The 16,150-nt window shown below is 45.6% G+C and overlaps 1 protein-coding gene across 1 annotated transcript in view; it reads right to left on the reverse strand.

Moving 5' to 3' along the window:
• BMP6 (bone morphogenetic protein 6) overlaps positions 1–15,482 on the reverse strand; it is a 60,008-nt gene extending 44,526 nt beyond the window's left edge. The window contains exons 1-4 of the mRNA XM_029943142.1: positions 15,410–15,482; positions 8,799–8,983; positions 7,089–7,148; positions 5,978–6,122 (exon numbers count right to left, since the gene is read on the reverse strand). Coding sequence (XP_029799002.1) covers positions 5,978–6,122; positions 7,089–7,148; positions 8,799–8,983; positions 15,410–15,482 — 463 coding nt within the window. The remainder of the gene's footprint in view (positions 1–5,977; positions 6,123–7,088; positions 7,149–8,798; positions 8,984–15,409) is intronic.
• Positions 15,483–16,150: the final 668 nt, after the last annotated feature.

Below are 16,150 nucleotides of genomic sequence, written 5' to 3' on the forward strand. Positions count from 1 at the left end.
TCAACTGTTTTTACCATATAGCTTAAGCCATCTATTAGTTTCTCATTTTAATGAGTTTTTAAATTTTTCTACTAATTTCATCTCTTGTCATCAATGCTGTGTGGTCTGGCTGTCATTTTCCATTGTCAGTTGTTCTCTATCACTATTATGTATTGCAGTATTCTTTATTCCTTGTGTATTTCCCACACAGTTGTCTCACAATTTCTAACTTGGTGTCTATTTTCTGTGAAATCCTTGGCAAACTTAAAATCTGCACTGTTTGCCCATCCCTCTGAGGACTTCCATTTTGGTGGTTTATTTCCTTGTGTGTTTGCAGACTTTTAGGTAATTTTTGACTGAAATTCGTCCTTAACGTTTAAACAGTTTGCTTTTCTCAAAAAACAAAATGAAAAGACAAAACCATGGACATTTGCTTTTGTGAGGAACGTTACTGACCTGGGAGCAGTTGTCCCCCCGCTTCGAGGGCTGAATGTGGGAACATCTCGGACAGCTCTCCCAACTCGGCCTGGGCCCTGCACCGGTCTCCTGATCCGCAGGAACCTCGGTATTTGCATTCACAGAAACCCAGCTTTTATGTTTGTTTGCTCACAGTAACACACTCAGGGGAGTCCGCAAAGATGTCCCAGAGTCCCTGACATTCATGCTGAAGACATCATTGCTTTTGTTTATCCTGGATCGAGTCATATTTTAGCAGGAGGGCCTTACAAATTATCTAGTCTGCAATATTTCCAGAATCTGAAGTCTTTCTTTTATCGGTTATGTTTGGAAAACAACATTTTCCAACACATTCTTCTCAACTCCTAAAGATATTATAAAACGTGCCTAATGTTTGAGGAGTTTACAAGCACTTTCATACATATTATCTCATCTGTTTCTCAGAATAGTCCCAGAAGGTAGACAGAGAAAATGTTATCACCATCATAGCAATAGGAATCTGACGCCAAAGGCAGTTAAGGGGCTTCCCTATGGCACTCACGTTTATGATTTCAGTTATTATTTTATGCTGATGCCTCCCACATTTCCGTCTGCAGCTCATTGCTCTCCCTTAAGGAATGGGTTTATCTCACTACCTGGTACATTTCATCCTGATGCCCGTATGCATGTGAAGCCAACATGCACAAAATAAAACTCTTCTCCTCTCCCACAAATATGCCCCCATAGCTTTACTTGCTCTACCCTTATAGCTCCAAATTGGCCAATTAATCACCAACTCCTGTTGATTTTACCTTCTAGAACAGCGGTGTTTAATAGACTGGCCACCTACACTAGCCACATGCAGTGATTTAAATGTAAACAAAATAAGATTTAAAATTCAGTTCCACAGTCACACCCATGTGATGGTGCTCGTGCGGGGCTGGAGGACCCCGTATTGGCAGGTACATCATAGAATATGTGTGTCATCGCAGAAAGCTCTGTTGGATGGCACTGTTCTGGAAATTTCTCTAACCCGCATGTCCTGCTTCCTCCATGACCCTGCCCTTGTTCAGAGCCACCCGCTGCCCCAAGCTGTGTCCCTAGCCCACTCTCTCTCCACACCGCAGCTGGCGGCACAGTCAAAGCCCAAACTTGTCAGTTGCCCACTCAGAGCCTTCATTCCCCTGACCTCCCATCCTTACCCTTCCACCTTCTTCTGCCTTAAACTCTTGGGAGACATTAAATTGCTCTATTTTTCTGAATACCCTCCCCAGGACCTCTTGTCTTCCCCTTACCTTTTTTTTTTTAACTGTTTTTTAAGGTTTATTTATTTTTGAGAGACAGAGAGAAATAGGGAGAGAGAGAGAGAGAGAGAGAGAAATAGGGGGAGAGAGAGGGAGAGAGAAAGCATGAGCGAGAGAGCACATGAGTAGGGGAGGGGCAGAGAGAGAGAGAGAGAGGGAAAGAGAGAGAATTCCAAGCAGTCTCTGCACCATCAGCATGGAGCCCAATGTGGGGCCTGAGCCACACCCTGTGAGACCATGATCTGAGCAGAAAATAAGAGTCAGATGCTTAAAAGACTGAGCCACCCATGCACCCTGACTTTCTTGTATTTCTTTAATCTCCTTGCCCTGCCAAGGGATTTTCATAGACTCCAAATTTTGGAGATGCTTTGATGCTTCTATGTAATTCTAAATAAAAACAATTTATTAAAGCCATAAAACAAGGGTAGGTACACCAAAGTTCTTGCTTTCTCCATAGTTATGAATGATTTGCTGAAAAATATCAAACAGAAACTCATTTTAAAGTAGATGTCTGCACTCGTTAAGTGTTCCTCTTTTGCTGGAACTTTCACCATTACTTGCCAGGCTGAATGGGTAAGACAGCAGTACTTTAAATCATCCTTGAAGGCTGAATTCCAGGAAGCCTTCCTTAAGTGCCATCCTCTACCCTCCTCACCCCCAGTTGGTTTGAAGACCTTGACTCCAGGTTTCTATAATATTCCACGCAAATCTTCAGCATCACACCCTACCTCTTACTTAGGTGATTACTGTTCGTGTGTCTACCTAACCCACTGGACTGCAAGCCCCTCGAAGACAGAGTTCATGTCACATTCAGTTTAATACCTCTGACAGAGGGTCAAGAATGTTTGTTGAATGAATGTATAAACCAGGACTGGGGGTCCGCTCCATGCTCTTTCCTGGGCACTGAAGTATCCCCAATGGATGAAAAGAGCCAGAACAGAACTCAAGCTTTGTACTCCAGCTCAGCGATCTTTCCTCAAGGCCCAGAGGCATTCTCCAGAACACAAACAGCCAAACTAAGGGACAACTCAACACATCTGTCTGGGTTTGTTTTTTGAAGGAGCAGCACTATGAGCCCAGAATCCCAATTAGCATACTGCTTTGTACTTGGAGTTCAGGACGCAGACTCCAAGCATGTTAAATTATAAAAAGCAAAAGAAAGAAATTAATCTGCTCAAATTAGTTCAATTATACTCAAGCCGCATCACAAGGTCATCACACAAGAAAGATGGAATCACATCCTCAATTCAGAGAAGCTGACCTCTGGAACGTGTACCCACTCTCTTTCATACTTTTTTAAAAAACTGAAGTGAGGGGTGCCTGGGTTGCTCAGTTGAGCATCCGACTTCAGCTTAGATCATGATCTCAGAGTTTGTGGGTTCAAGCCCCGCATCAAACTCTGTGCTGGCAGCTCAGAGTCTGAAGCCTGCTTCAGATTCTGTGTCTCCTTCTCTCCCTGGCCCTCCCCTGTTCATGTTCTGTCTCTCTCTCTCTCAAGAATAAACAAGCATTAAAATTTTTTAATTGAAGTAAAAGTTACATAACATGAAACTAATCATTTTAACGTGAACAATTCAGTGGCATTTTGTACGTTCCCAATGTTGTTGCAATCACCACCTCTCTCTGGCTCCAAAACATTTTAATCACCCCAAAAGCAAACCATAACCCATTAAACAACAACTCCCCACTGCAGCCCCTGGCAACCACCCACCTTTGTTCCATCTCTATGGATTTGCATAGTAAGGATATTTCATATGACTAGAACCATACAGTCCTCTGTAACTGGCTTCTTGCACTTAACAAGTGTTTTCAGGGTTCATCAATAGTAGTATCATGTAGCACTACTGCATTCCTTTTTATAGCCATGCAATAGTCCTCTGTATGCATGTACATTTTGCATATCCATTCATACACTGATGGACATTAGGGCTGTTTCCACCTTTGGCAACTGTGAGTAGTGACTCTGTGAACATGCACATACACTTGTCGGAGTGCCTGCTGCCAGTTCCATTATGTTTCTCTTTTGCTTTTCCTCTTCCATTTTCCTTCTCATCCATTGATTCCCTAGAATTAATGTTGGATGGGTTGCTCATTACGCATCATAGTTAAGTCATAGACTGTCCCAAACACAAGGGCAGAGACCTGGGCATCCCTCACCTCAAGGGCCAAACGATGCAGGACATCCGAGAAGAGACTAGGTATTCAGTGAATGTGCCCAGCACACTCTGGTACATAGTAGGTCACAATGAGGTTAATCCAGGGGGCCCTGGGTGGCTCAGTTGGTTAAGTCTGATTTGGGCTCAGGTGATGAGCTCACGGTTCATGAGTCTGAGCCCCATGTCGGACTCTACATTGGTGGCACGGAGCCTGTTTTGGATCCTCTGTCTTACAGTCTCTGCCCCTCCCCTACTCTCTCTCTAAAAAATAAACAAACATTTAAAAAATAATAATAAATGAGGTTAATCCAGAAGAATTACAGAACAAACAAAGAGAAGAAGTAGATATTGGAGAGGAATAGTCAAAAGAAGAAGATGATAGATCAGAGGTTACATGTGGAAGGAGCAACAAGACAGACTGAAAATTGCACTGATGAGAAAGCTTCTTGCCAGATGAAACCCTGGGAACACTGAAAAAGAGAGAGGTCCTCCTAATGAAACAGCTAGCTTTTTTTTTTTTTTTTTGAAGGTCAGGTGTCTAATACACAAGGGAAGAACACAGGCCCAACAGGCTGAAGAGGTGAGGTTGAGCTGCAGCAGAGTCACTGGGTCAAGCTACTTAATTGTTTCAGCTCTTTTTTTTTCTTTTTCAGGGTGAGGGGGCAGAGAGAGGGGGAGAGAGAGAATCCCAAGCAGGCTCCATGCTGTCAGCACAGAGCCCGATGTGGGGCTCAAACTCACGAACTGCAAGATCACCACCTGAGCTGAAATCAAGAGTCCATCGCTCAACTGACTGAGCCACCCAGGTACCCCTGTTTCAACTCTTGCAGTATTTACACAGTGACCGTAAAATCTGGGAACAATGTAATATTATTTTATCATGTGTTAGAATATAATAGCAACACTTCATTTATTAAGGACTTGCCTGCACTTACAGATTTGGTGAGCACCCTCTATGTGTGCAGTAGGAACATCTATCCACGAGGTAACCTGAGAAGCAAATGAGACCCTGTGTAGCAAGATGCTCTATAACTCACAACAGGGCTAGGAAGCACCAGAAGATGCATTCTCTTTACTAAGAGCAACATATTGATCAAGATCACTACCATCAGTATTTTTCTTCACCTTCAACCCTTACCTGCTTCCATCAAAACTTTTGCAGAGAAAGTGTGTATGCAAATGGGCACATGAAAAACCCACAAAAGGAAAAAGCCATCCTTAAATTATTGAGACCTGAACTGCACTGGGCAACAGTTTCTCTCATTAGGTGGCAGCTTAAACACTAAATCCTGCCTTTCTCCACAGTGGACTTTTGACCATGACAGTGGAGCTATGTGGCTTATTAAAACGTACAAGTTTGAAAAGTTAAAAGTAACTGACAGGCCAATTCCTTGCTTCAGTTCCCAGGGTTTCATATTCCTATCAAGTTTCACCGCATCAGATGACCTGTTATTATTCAAGGCATAGCGTTGAGCGTGCCAAACACAGGGATGTGGGGAGAGTCCTTTCTCATGATCCCTTCCGACCTCTCCTCCTCGTGATTGGTCCAGGGTGCCTGACCCTGGGAAGTTGGGGGCCAGCACGCTTCCCTCCTTGCAGGGATCTGCATGGCCCTTCTTCCCCACCTTAACGACACCCAGGCCAGTGGCCACAGAAAAAGAAAATGCTGACTTGTTACTGCTGAGGGCTAGAACTCCCCCTCATAAGTACACCCCACAAGGGCAGGGCATTTTGTCTTGCTCCTTTATGTGTCCCGAGGGCCTAGAGTCAGAGCTGGCCCAGGGAAGGTGGCCAGCAGGTATGTTGACAGAGTGAGTGACTCTCATCTAGAGCGAGTGGAGCCGTACTTCTCAAGCTCTGGGCGGCCTGACCTGGGACACACCCTTGACTCTGTCCTGGTCAAATTAAGATCTGCGGGTCCAAACGGAGATGTGACCATGGCTGCCGAGTTGGGTGGGGGAGGTAAACTTATCATGCTAGGGGTTCTAAACAAGAGAATGGAAAAATACCACCATGGGGGGCAAGGCAGTCTCTGAAACACAGCCGTGCGATGTGAACACACAAACACAGAAAAGGGCCATTCCTTTCCTTTAATAGACAAACCTTGGATCCCCACATCTTGCAAAAACACAACAAACACTTCTCCCAGGACCATTCCCAGGGACGAATCTGTCTGTCTCTGGGACAGTACGCGCTCCAGGTCCCTTTTGAGGGACAGCTGTGCTGCTGTGTTTAGCCCTGTTGGATCCTAAATGTTTACAGGTAACGCCTCCTAAGTTGAAAAACCACCACCACCACCACCAAAAAAAAAAAAAAAAAAAAAGCTCACCAAGATTGTATGGTTTGAATGTATGGTTTAAAAACAAACAAACAAAATAGCCAACACCTACAAGAGGCTTTAAGAACATGGGAAATGGAGGGGCACCTGGGTGGCTCAGTCAGTTGAGTGTTTGACTTCAGCTCAGGTCATGATTTCACGGTTTGTGGGTTGGACCCCCTCCCATCGGACACGCTGCTGTCAGCCTGTCAGCACAGAGCCTGCTTTGGAAACTCTCTGCCCATCCCCCACTTGCGCTTGGCCCAAAATACATAACACATTTAAAAAAAAATGAAAAAAGAGGTAGGAAATGCCTATGGCTCCCATCTTCCTGTTTCTCAAAAAATATCACGTAACTTCTGACTTAACCAAATAAGCCTTTCTTCAACGATGTCATTTCTTAGGCAGTTTTATTTATAAGACTAAAATCGAGTCCAACCCATGAGGTACTTCCGGCTTTGACTCCCAGATGATGACCACAATGGATAGTCTAAAGTCAGAAGGACAGAACTGAGCTGGGAAACAGTCAAGTGTGACAGATTGGTGGTATGCGCTCATTTGTGTTTTTCATTTGGTTCTGATTTACTAATTAACAAATGGAGCAAGAAAAACATATTTGGGTTGAGTTGGAAGCTTTCACAGCTCATCTCTACTTCCTGGGGCCCTCAGTGAAATCCTCATCTTGGATTTGCTGCTCTGTGATAATTTCCATGTCTAACATGGCCTTGTCATTTCACTGCAGGATTGAGTTTGGGAAAAACCTGGCTGGAGGAGAAAGTTCTTATCCAAGCATATATCTGAGGGAAGGAAGGAGGGAGGGAGGCAAAGGAACAACAAAGCAACCAGCCAGAGGTTTCTCACTTACTCCCGCTCCCCTTCTAATTCAAAACATTATACTTTATTCTTGGTGTAGCACCAGAGAGCACATTCTTTGCTCCGGTGATTCACTTCATTTTCCTGAGAACACAATGCAGAGAGTATCTCAGGGTAAAGTTACTGATTTGCCTCCAGATTAAGTCCAAGCTAAACTTGCTCACTTCACATTTTGTTTTCCCCGAAGCACAGCAGGTCCACATGGCGGGTGAGTCCTCATGGTGGGAGGCTCCTGACGCCAAGTCACAAGATCTCGATTCTTTCAGGAGCTCAAAGCACAGATGGATGAGACCAGCAAACAGGCCTGGCAAAAACCAAAATGGGCTTGGGAAAGAACTGAGGAGGGCCATAAATACGACAGAAAATCACCAAGGCCATTTGCCCTTGGTTTTCAGATTGATACAGGGCGGTGATGTATTTGGACCAATACTCCAGCCTCACTAATGTGGACTGAATGATCAAAAGTCATGGTACATAGGACAAAAAAAAAGATGAGAGGAAATGAGTGGATAGGGGGTTGACTGAGGGTCTCAAAGAGCAGCTCACATAAGTCAGGGAGCATGTGCTCACAAAAGGAATCAAGCATGCAGCTGTGGAAAGACAAGTGTAGTCCCATTCAACAGCCAACTGCCCTAACTCATTCCACTCTCCACTTGGGTGGCTGAGTGCGCGGTACGATGTCGTGCTGCATCTCATGCAGTACTTGTCTCATGCAGGCTTCTCTTCCTACCTGGTCTTGACAATAACCAGACAAACCAAATTAAGAGGGCAGTGGGGAGAAGAAAAATTAATCATTATCCAAACAATCTTGGCTCAGTGGTACCTCTCCCATGAATCCTTCCACCAAAGCAATTGGTAATCAGTGCAACTGATGGTCTGAATTCTAATCTTTCTCTTTTCACAGCTTCCGAATGCCCAGAGGCTGGCAGTAAGGAGCTGAGTGCAAAAAAAACCCTGCATAAAATAAGGAGTCCTCGGGTAATTCAAACCCAGGCCAACAGAAGGCATTTCCGTAGGCCCCTCCGGGTGTGGGATCACGCCAGCCCTCTGCACTTGCTGGAAGATAAATACACACCACAGAGGAGAATTAGAACTAGAGAAAGTGAATGGGAAGCCACCAACAGAAAGGATTTGACTTGGCTGGAAGTCACTTCTTGAATAACAGAAAGAAAGCTGATGCCTTATAGCCCTTAGGAATCAAGAAGGAAGTCCATCCAATGGGCCTCAGAGAGAGAATGACCTAGAACAGCACAGCCACTATCAATGTGCCTCAAGCTTCCCTGAGTAGTCGTAAAGGATCCACAGCCCCTCTGACAGAGCCTCAACTCACGGGACACCCAAAGCCCCCGTCACCTCTGGGATCCTCCTCAGCCCCACTCCCGGCTGGAGTGTGGCCAGCCAGTGCCCCTGCTGTGCAGGGTAACTGTATGAGAACTGGGGACCACCTGCCGCTTCTCTAGCCCTGCCTCACCCAAAAATGCCAACAGGAAGGAAGAAGATGACTGGGGAATGTTCCTCCCCCCAACAGTCTGCCCCTGGCTGTAGAGGTGGAGTCTTTGTGAGCCACACGAAGCAGCAGTACATCCTTCAAATTAAACCTGGAGGGAAACATTGTGCCTTAAAACCACTACAATCCTAAACATTACCAGATATGAGCAGGTTTTATCATGACCTGACAAAGTTTGGGCCAGCAAAAGACCAGACTAGAAGGTGGGCATGGGTTGAAGTCCGCACATTTTCAGAGGTGCGGCGAGCGTGTGGATCCCCAGAGCGGATGCCTGGATTCAGCTGCGAGAGTCTCCTGCACATTCCCAGCTCCAGGGAGGAGGATCTACAGGCATCATCTAGACCAGTTCTTCCAATGTCCCAGGTCAGTTTCTCGCTGACCGAAGTACTGGAAACACCAACACTAATCCCACCTGAAAGCGAGGTGAGGCTCTAATTACCCATATCGGAAAGAGAACTGAAATATACACATTTCAGAAAAAAGTCTGCATGCTTCACCTTCGAAAATCACTAAATTCAGGGGCGCCTGGTGGCTCAGTCAGTTAAGCATCTGGGTTCAGCTCAGGTCATGATCTCACAGTTCGTGGGTTTGAGCCCTGCGTCAGGCTCTGTGCTGACAGCTCAGAGCCTGGAGCCTGTCTTCGGATTCTGTGTCTCCCTCTCTCTCTGACCATCCCCTGTTCACACTGTCTCTTTCTCCCTCAAAAATAAATAAAACATTAAAAAAAATCACTAAATTCAATACATACTTACTGAACATCTATGACCTACAAGGTGGGTGAGGATAAGCCTTCGGGATTTTCAGACCATCCTTCATATAGTTCATATCTGCACATGAAATCATCGTAAAGGTTGTTAGCCAGAGGTGCCTGGGCAGTTCAGTCAGTTAAGCATCTGACTTCAGCTCAGGTCATGATCCCATGGTGCCTAGGTTCGAGCACCACGTGGGACTCTGCTGACAGTTCAGAGCTTGGAGCCTGCTTCAGATTCTGTGTCTCTCTCTCTCTCAAAAATAAATATTAAAAAAATTTTCAAGGCTGTTAAAGATACTTTTAAAGATACTACAGACACACTAAGTAATGGTATATTATTATTTAATTGGATATAATGGACATAATGGTATAGTAATGATATATTTCTATTTAATGGGATATTTCGTTAAGTTCACTCTCCTCCACCATGACCTTGAAGAAATGAACAGATTACACAGAAAAGACTTGCTGTCCTCCTTCTACTATGTACCCATCAGAAAGGATCAATAAATGTCTGTGGTCAAAAGCGGGTCTGAGAGAGGGAGAATGGGCACAGCTGCATCCATTCTTGGAAGGCTCATAGTGGCCACAGGGAGAGGGGCCAAGACAGAGGAGACCCCTGCCACTCGCTGACCCTTGCTCAGAGAGTTCTAGGAAAGACACAGAGACATCCATGTCAGTCAGGAGGTCCGGACCTGCCTTCAGCTGACAACAACATTGTATCACTTTAAGAATTCTTCCTCAGAGCTTAGAGCCCCCCCTTGCCGCCTCTCTGTCTCACACCCGACTCCGAGATACCAGAACAGCCTACCTGTGCTATCTTCAAAATCTATCCGATTCTAGTCAGCTCACCATCTCTGTGGCCACCATCTGTTACCTAAATTATTGCGGCAGGCACCTGACATGTCTTTCTGACTCTACTTTGCCCCACAACCTAGTCTCTACATAGCAGCCACAGTGATTCCTTTGAAATACAGATCAGATGCGTCCCCAGCACCGAAGTCTCTAAAGTGCCCTCATGTCTCAGAGCAAACCCCTCTTCAGAAAAGAATTCAAAATCCTCAGGGCGATGCACCAAGCCCTGATTTCGTCCCTGACTTGCTCTCTGACCTCATTTTGTACCACTGAAGAAGCTTTTCAATACAGCAATATCATGAACACACCAAGCACATTGCTGCCACAGGACCTGTGCCTCTGTAGAATACATCCTCAGCAACATTGCTCTGATTCTGATAGCCATACAGCTCACTTTCTCACTCCTCAGATCTTTCGGCTGACATGTCATCTCCTCGGACAGGCCTAGCCTGACCACCAGGAACAGCACATCTAGTTATTCTCTGTCCCCTTAAAAGGCCCCTGTCTTATTGAACTTCACTGCATTTGTCACCAATCTGGTATTATAATTTATTTAGAACGGGCGTTCCATGAATGCTGGAACTTTGTGTTGTGCATGTTTATTTCCTGCGCACCTAGAACTCTGCACGGTACACAGATGACAGTCAGTAATCCTCTTGAGCGAACAAGAGTAACTGTTTTGACTCTATTTCCTCCATTGGCTAAAGAAAGGTAGTAACTCCTCTGCCTCCTGAAGTTCGGGGCTTCAGTGAGACAAATATGGGGAAGCATTTTGGAAAGCATAAAACACAGTACTCGGAGTGAAAGATACTATTTGCTTCTTTTTGCCCGCTTGCCTTGGAACAAAGCAGTATCAATAACAACTCCAGCAACACCCCTGTCTATAACCAAGACACGCAGAGATGCAAGAAAACACAGCTGACAACATGTCATGGGAACTGCAATCCCTCGAATTAAAACTGTTTTCTGCAGAGAAAAGAAAATCAGGGTGACCCGTCAGACAGGAAAACTTCAGGCACTGATTGTTGCAGGAAGGCCCAGCAGGCCTGCTGTAACTTGCAAATTCCACACTGCGGGACGGGACAGAGACAAAGAAGGAAGCGCATTCACTGGAGCAAATGCGCTAGCCCCCATCCTGCTGCAGCACTGAGGGCCCCGCTGTGGTTTCCAGAACTCGATGGCACGGAGGAGCAAGTTGCTATGGCTTAAGTATCCAGCACATCAAAAACCTTCTGAATGCTGGCGGGGCTGACTTCTGTAACTCCGGCTTTTGAAAGCCCCACCCCTCTTTCTGCAATCTGTCCCATTTTGCTTCACTCTGTGCTGCTCCCAGAGGAGTGCTAACATTTAGGAAGGAGATGGTAAAAGGAGGAGGGTGGGGACGGGAGAGCATGGTAGGAAGACAGAAGGGGAGGACAGGGACCTTACAGCTGAGGCTGAGTCCAAGGGACCAGGGGGTGGGGGTGGGGGGACAGTGTTTACATACTCACTCCCAAGATGAAAATGAAAGCCACAGAAATAAGTCTGCAGATCAGCATGGTGTCAGGGCTTTGACAGCGTAGACGTGAGGCGGCAGGAACAGGGCTCCAGGTGTCAGGAAGTGATGTGGGGAGAAGGAAAGCTTCCGGAACCTGACAGAACACTCCAAAGAGGACAGAGGAGAGAAAGCACTACCAGTGCCTGCTACCTGTCCCCCGTGCCAAATGCCACAGTCCCTGGAAAAAGTCCTTTCTGGGGGTACCTGGCTGGCTCTGTTGGGACAGCATGCAACTCTTGATCTTGGGATCATGAACTCAAGGCCCACATTGGGTGTAGAGATTCCTAAAAAAAATTAATAAACAAACAAAAAAAAGCCACTGTCTGTTGAGCTAGTAACATTGAAAAAAAAATTCCTTGGGGCATCAGGGTGGCTCAGTCAGTTAAGCATCTGACTCTTGGTCACCGCTCAGGTCATGACCTCACAGTTGGTGAGTTCGAGCCTCATGTCAGGCTCTGTGCTGTAAAAAACACATTTAAAAAATTCCTTTCCACAGTCGGGGATGACCTTCAGTCAGTCCTTGGTTGCACAGTGAGGAGGGAGGGTGGAAAGTTGAAATTCACAACTTTTGGTTCTATGTTAGATTAAATCTCATTCCCAGCAACTTTCCCCTCAGATTCCAAACAGCTAGTCCTTTCATAGATTACTTTTCTTTTTGAGAGAGAGAGAGAGAGACAGACAGACAGACAGACAGACAGAGAAGACATTCTCAATGTGGTGGGGGGAGAGAAAGAGAGAGACAGAATTTCAAGCAGGCTCCATGCCAGCCAGTGCAGGGCTCCATTCCATGACCCTGGGATCATGACTTGAACCAAAAGTCACACTCAACCTGCTTAGCCACCCAGGTGCCCCCACAGACCCCTTTTAATGCACCTAGTGTCGAATAGTCCCAGAAAGGAGAGAATGCTTTGTTTAAATAAGAATACATCTGGGGCGCCTAAGTGGCTCAATTGGTTGAGCGTCCAGCTTTGGCTCAGGTCATGGTCTCATGGTCCATGGGTTCAAGCCCCGCGTCGGGCTTTGTGCTGACAGCTCAGAGCCTGGGGCCTGTCTTCGGATTCTGTGTCTCCCTCTCTCTCTGACCCTCCTCTGCTCACCCTGTGTCTCTCTCTCTCTCTCTCTCAAAAAAAAAAAAAAATCAAAAAATGGATTGTGGGCCAGAGAGTCAGCCAAGTGACCACATGCATCATCTTACCTACTCTTCCTGATGCCCGCATGCAGCACTCACTGATACCATACACACTGCACATTTGGGGAATGTGCATCTCAAAGACAGAAGAAACTTGCTTAAGGTCACGTGACCGATAAGGGCACGACAGGGACCTGACTCCAAACCCATGTAGTCTCATCACACTGCGGTGCCCAAAGCAGCAACAGGAGAGATTCTGGGGACACAGATGGCACCATAGGTGGCCCCAGGCTCTGCGGTGTTGATGGGCACAGCACAAGAGCTGTAGAGTTCATCTGCTCAGACCAGGAGATGAAAGTCTGAGCCCTGGACCCTGAACCTCACAAATCTTGCTTCCAACAGCCAGCCCTGGACAGAAGAGGGGGCAGAGAGGTACAAGACAACTGGATATCCTATTCAGCTCAAGAACATTGAAATTTCCCTGGAATAAAGGAACACATGGGGAAATAACCCACAATAGGCAGAATTATATCCAATGGGTCAAAGACTCCTGGGGAAAGGTCAAAGATAAAGGAATCACTTAATAACTAGCTAATGCTACCTCCCCCTCAGACAAGCTCATCTGCCTCAGGGAATGAGCAGACAGGTCAGGAGCTGGCTGCCTGGCCTCTACCTGACTCCCTTAAGGAACCCACACACTATACATGCTTACTGTGCCTGGGCCACAAAGCACCTTCAGGGCAAGAAGAGCTCACAGATGCAATCTGTTCTAGGGTGGGAAAAGAAGAAGGGCCACAGGAAGCAAAAAGGGCATTTAGTCATCAGCCAGTCCTGACACCCAAAGACCTTCTGAGCTTCCCAGCCCACCACAAACCCACCTGGGTCCGACTTCATCAGCCACAGGTAAGAGCTTGAGTCCGGCGCTAGTAAACTCTGCAGTACCCAAGCAAGCTTAGTAACTAAAGAGGGCAAACCTGCATCATGTATCTGGAGCTTGCTAAGAAAACATATCTCTTTTTTTATTTTAATTTTTAGAAGTATTTTTAATGTTTATTTATTTTTGAGAGAGAGAGAGAAGAGCATTAGCAGGAGAGGGGCAGAGAGAGAGAGAGACAGACAGACATGACAGAAACAGAATCTGAAGCAGGCTACAGGCTCAGCACTGTCAGCACAGAGCCCGCTGCGGGGCTCCAACTCATGAACTGCAAAATCATGACCTGAACCAAAATCAGATGCTCAACCAACTGAGCCACCCAAGCACCCCAGAGGTGGATCTGAAAAGTTCTCATGAAAAACAAAATGTGTTAACTATGTGTGGCAATGGATGTTAACCTGACTTCTTGTGGTGACTGTTTGCAATATATATAGATATGAATCCTTAATAAAAACCAATTATATCTCAAAAAAATTTTTTTTAAAAGAACAAAAGTTGGGGCACCTGGATGGCTCAGTTAAGCATGTGACTCTTGGTTTTGGCTCAGGTCATCATCTCACAGTTTGTGGGTTCAAGGCCCACACCGGGCTCTGCACTGATAGCACAAAGCCTGCTTGGGATTCTCTCCCTCTCTCTCTCTCTCCCCTTTGCTCTCTGCCCCTCCCCCACTCTCTCTCAGAATAAACTTTTAAAAAATTCATAAAAAGAACCTTTAAAAAGTATCTACTTATAAAACTATGTATAGAATGATACCATTTGTATGCACATAGATAAACTAAAATGTACACACATACATACACTTTTCAAAATACTGAATGTCTATACAACAAACTAATTAGCCGGGGTGTTAGGATTATGGATAGTTTCTATTCCTTTTCTGTGGTTAGCTCTGGTTTATGATATGTTATCATTCACAGTAAATGTATTCTATTTCTAATAAAAATATATTATTTAAACCAAAAACATTAAGTGGGCCACAAATGCCCCCGATTTCACCCATTTTCACCTTATTTCTCAAAGTTACTCTCAGATGACTAGAAATGCAGTTGGAATGCCTCTTTCCATCTGATAAAAATATTACTCAGTTTATGTTAACTCTGCCACCGCAACAAAAGAAAGAAAGAAAGAAAGAGAGAAAGAAAGAAAGGAAGGAAGGAAGAAAATGTACCTTTTGTTTATTGGTGAAAATCACAGTATTACCTCAACAACAATGGAAAAACAACATTTAGGGCTGAAAGGCCATCTTCCTTTACATGCTGAGTTTTGGAGGGATATTGTCAGTTGAAAAAAAATTAAGTACAATGAGAAATGATTTCCAGAACAGATTCTGAATTCCCGTGGTCAGCCTCACTTTGGCCTGGTAACGCTGCTGAGGCCTCTCAATGGGGCCCTGGGGCTGCGCCCCTCTCCCAGTCCTTACTTCCTTTCTCTCATTCTACTTTCCCTTTTTCACTCTTCTGCCTACTTGTCAAATTCAAGTTTAAATGACTGCTAGATCTCCACACCTGACAGTAAAAACACTCTTGTCAGGCATACCATCCCTAAACCATTAGCACGTACGCTGACCCGGATGAACCCCCAGCCAGCTAACTGTATGATGAGGCGGACAGTGAGAAAGGGATGCAATTGTACCAGGGTTGCATTTCCTCTGGATTATTTTCACCAGCTGGATCTTAATGATGATAACATGCATAGGGACATCCATGCTGGTTGGCCCAAGACTGGATTTCCCAGAACACAGGCCTTTTAGTGCTAAACCCAGGAAGACCCCAGGCAAACTAGGATGCATTGGTCACCCAAGGCTTTAGGCTATCAACTTCAATAAAACCTTAGGCTCTAGAAGATGCCCAGATTGGAGATCACACGTGGACACACGTGCGGGCATGCACACACGCAGACTCACACACAGTCACAGGTCCTCACACACAGAATCACACACACACACACACACACACACACACACACACCCCTACATGTGTGCCTGGTCACTTTCTTTCCCTGATTTTCTTTTCCAGCCAATCTTTACAATTCGCTCTGTCATCATGAGTGAGCTTTCTCCCTCTGAGTACTCATGTCCTCACAACTTGGCCTGGCTGGACAGGGGACATCCTCTCTGAAATATGAAAGGAGCACCTTGCCAACTTCATGTGTTTCTGTTTTTACACAATGCAATCATCAGCTCATTAAAGGCTCTCCTTTCTCCAGAGAGGGATGGCCTTTTCCTGTTTTGATATTATCAACATGTTGACAAATGACCTTTGCCCCAGGCGGTAGGACCTCTGACCCTGGCAGTCTATATGTGACATGGTCCCGAAGACCATGAGGGGCTATAGCCCCTGTTCACTCAGCAAACAAAGGACATGGAGCAGGGCT

The sequence above is a fragment of the Suricata suricatta genome, chromosome 7 (assembly GCF_006229205.1).
Source record: "Suricata suricatta isolate VVHF042 chromosome 7, meerkat_22Aug2017_6uvM2_HiC, whole genome shotgun sequence".
Taxonomy (NCBI): Eukaryota; Metazoa; Chordata; class Mammalia; order Carnivora; family Herpestidae; genus Suricata; species Suricata suricatta.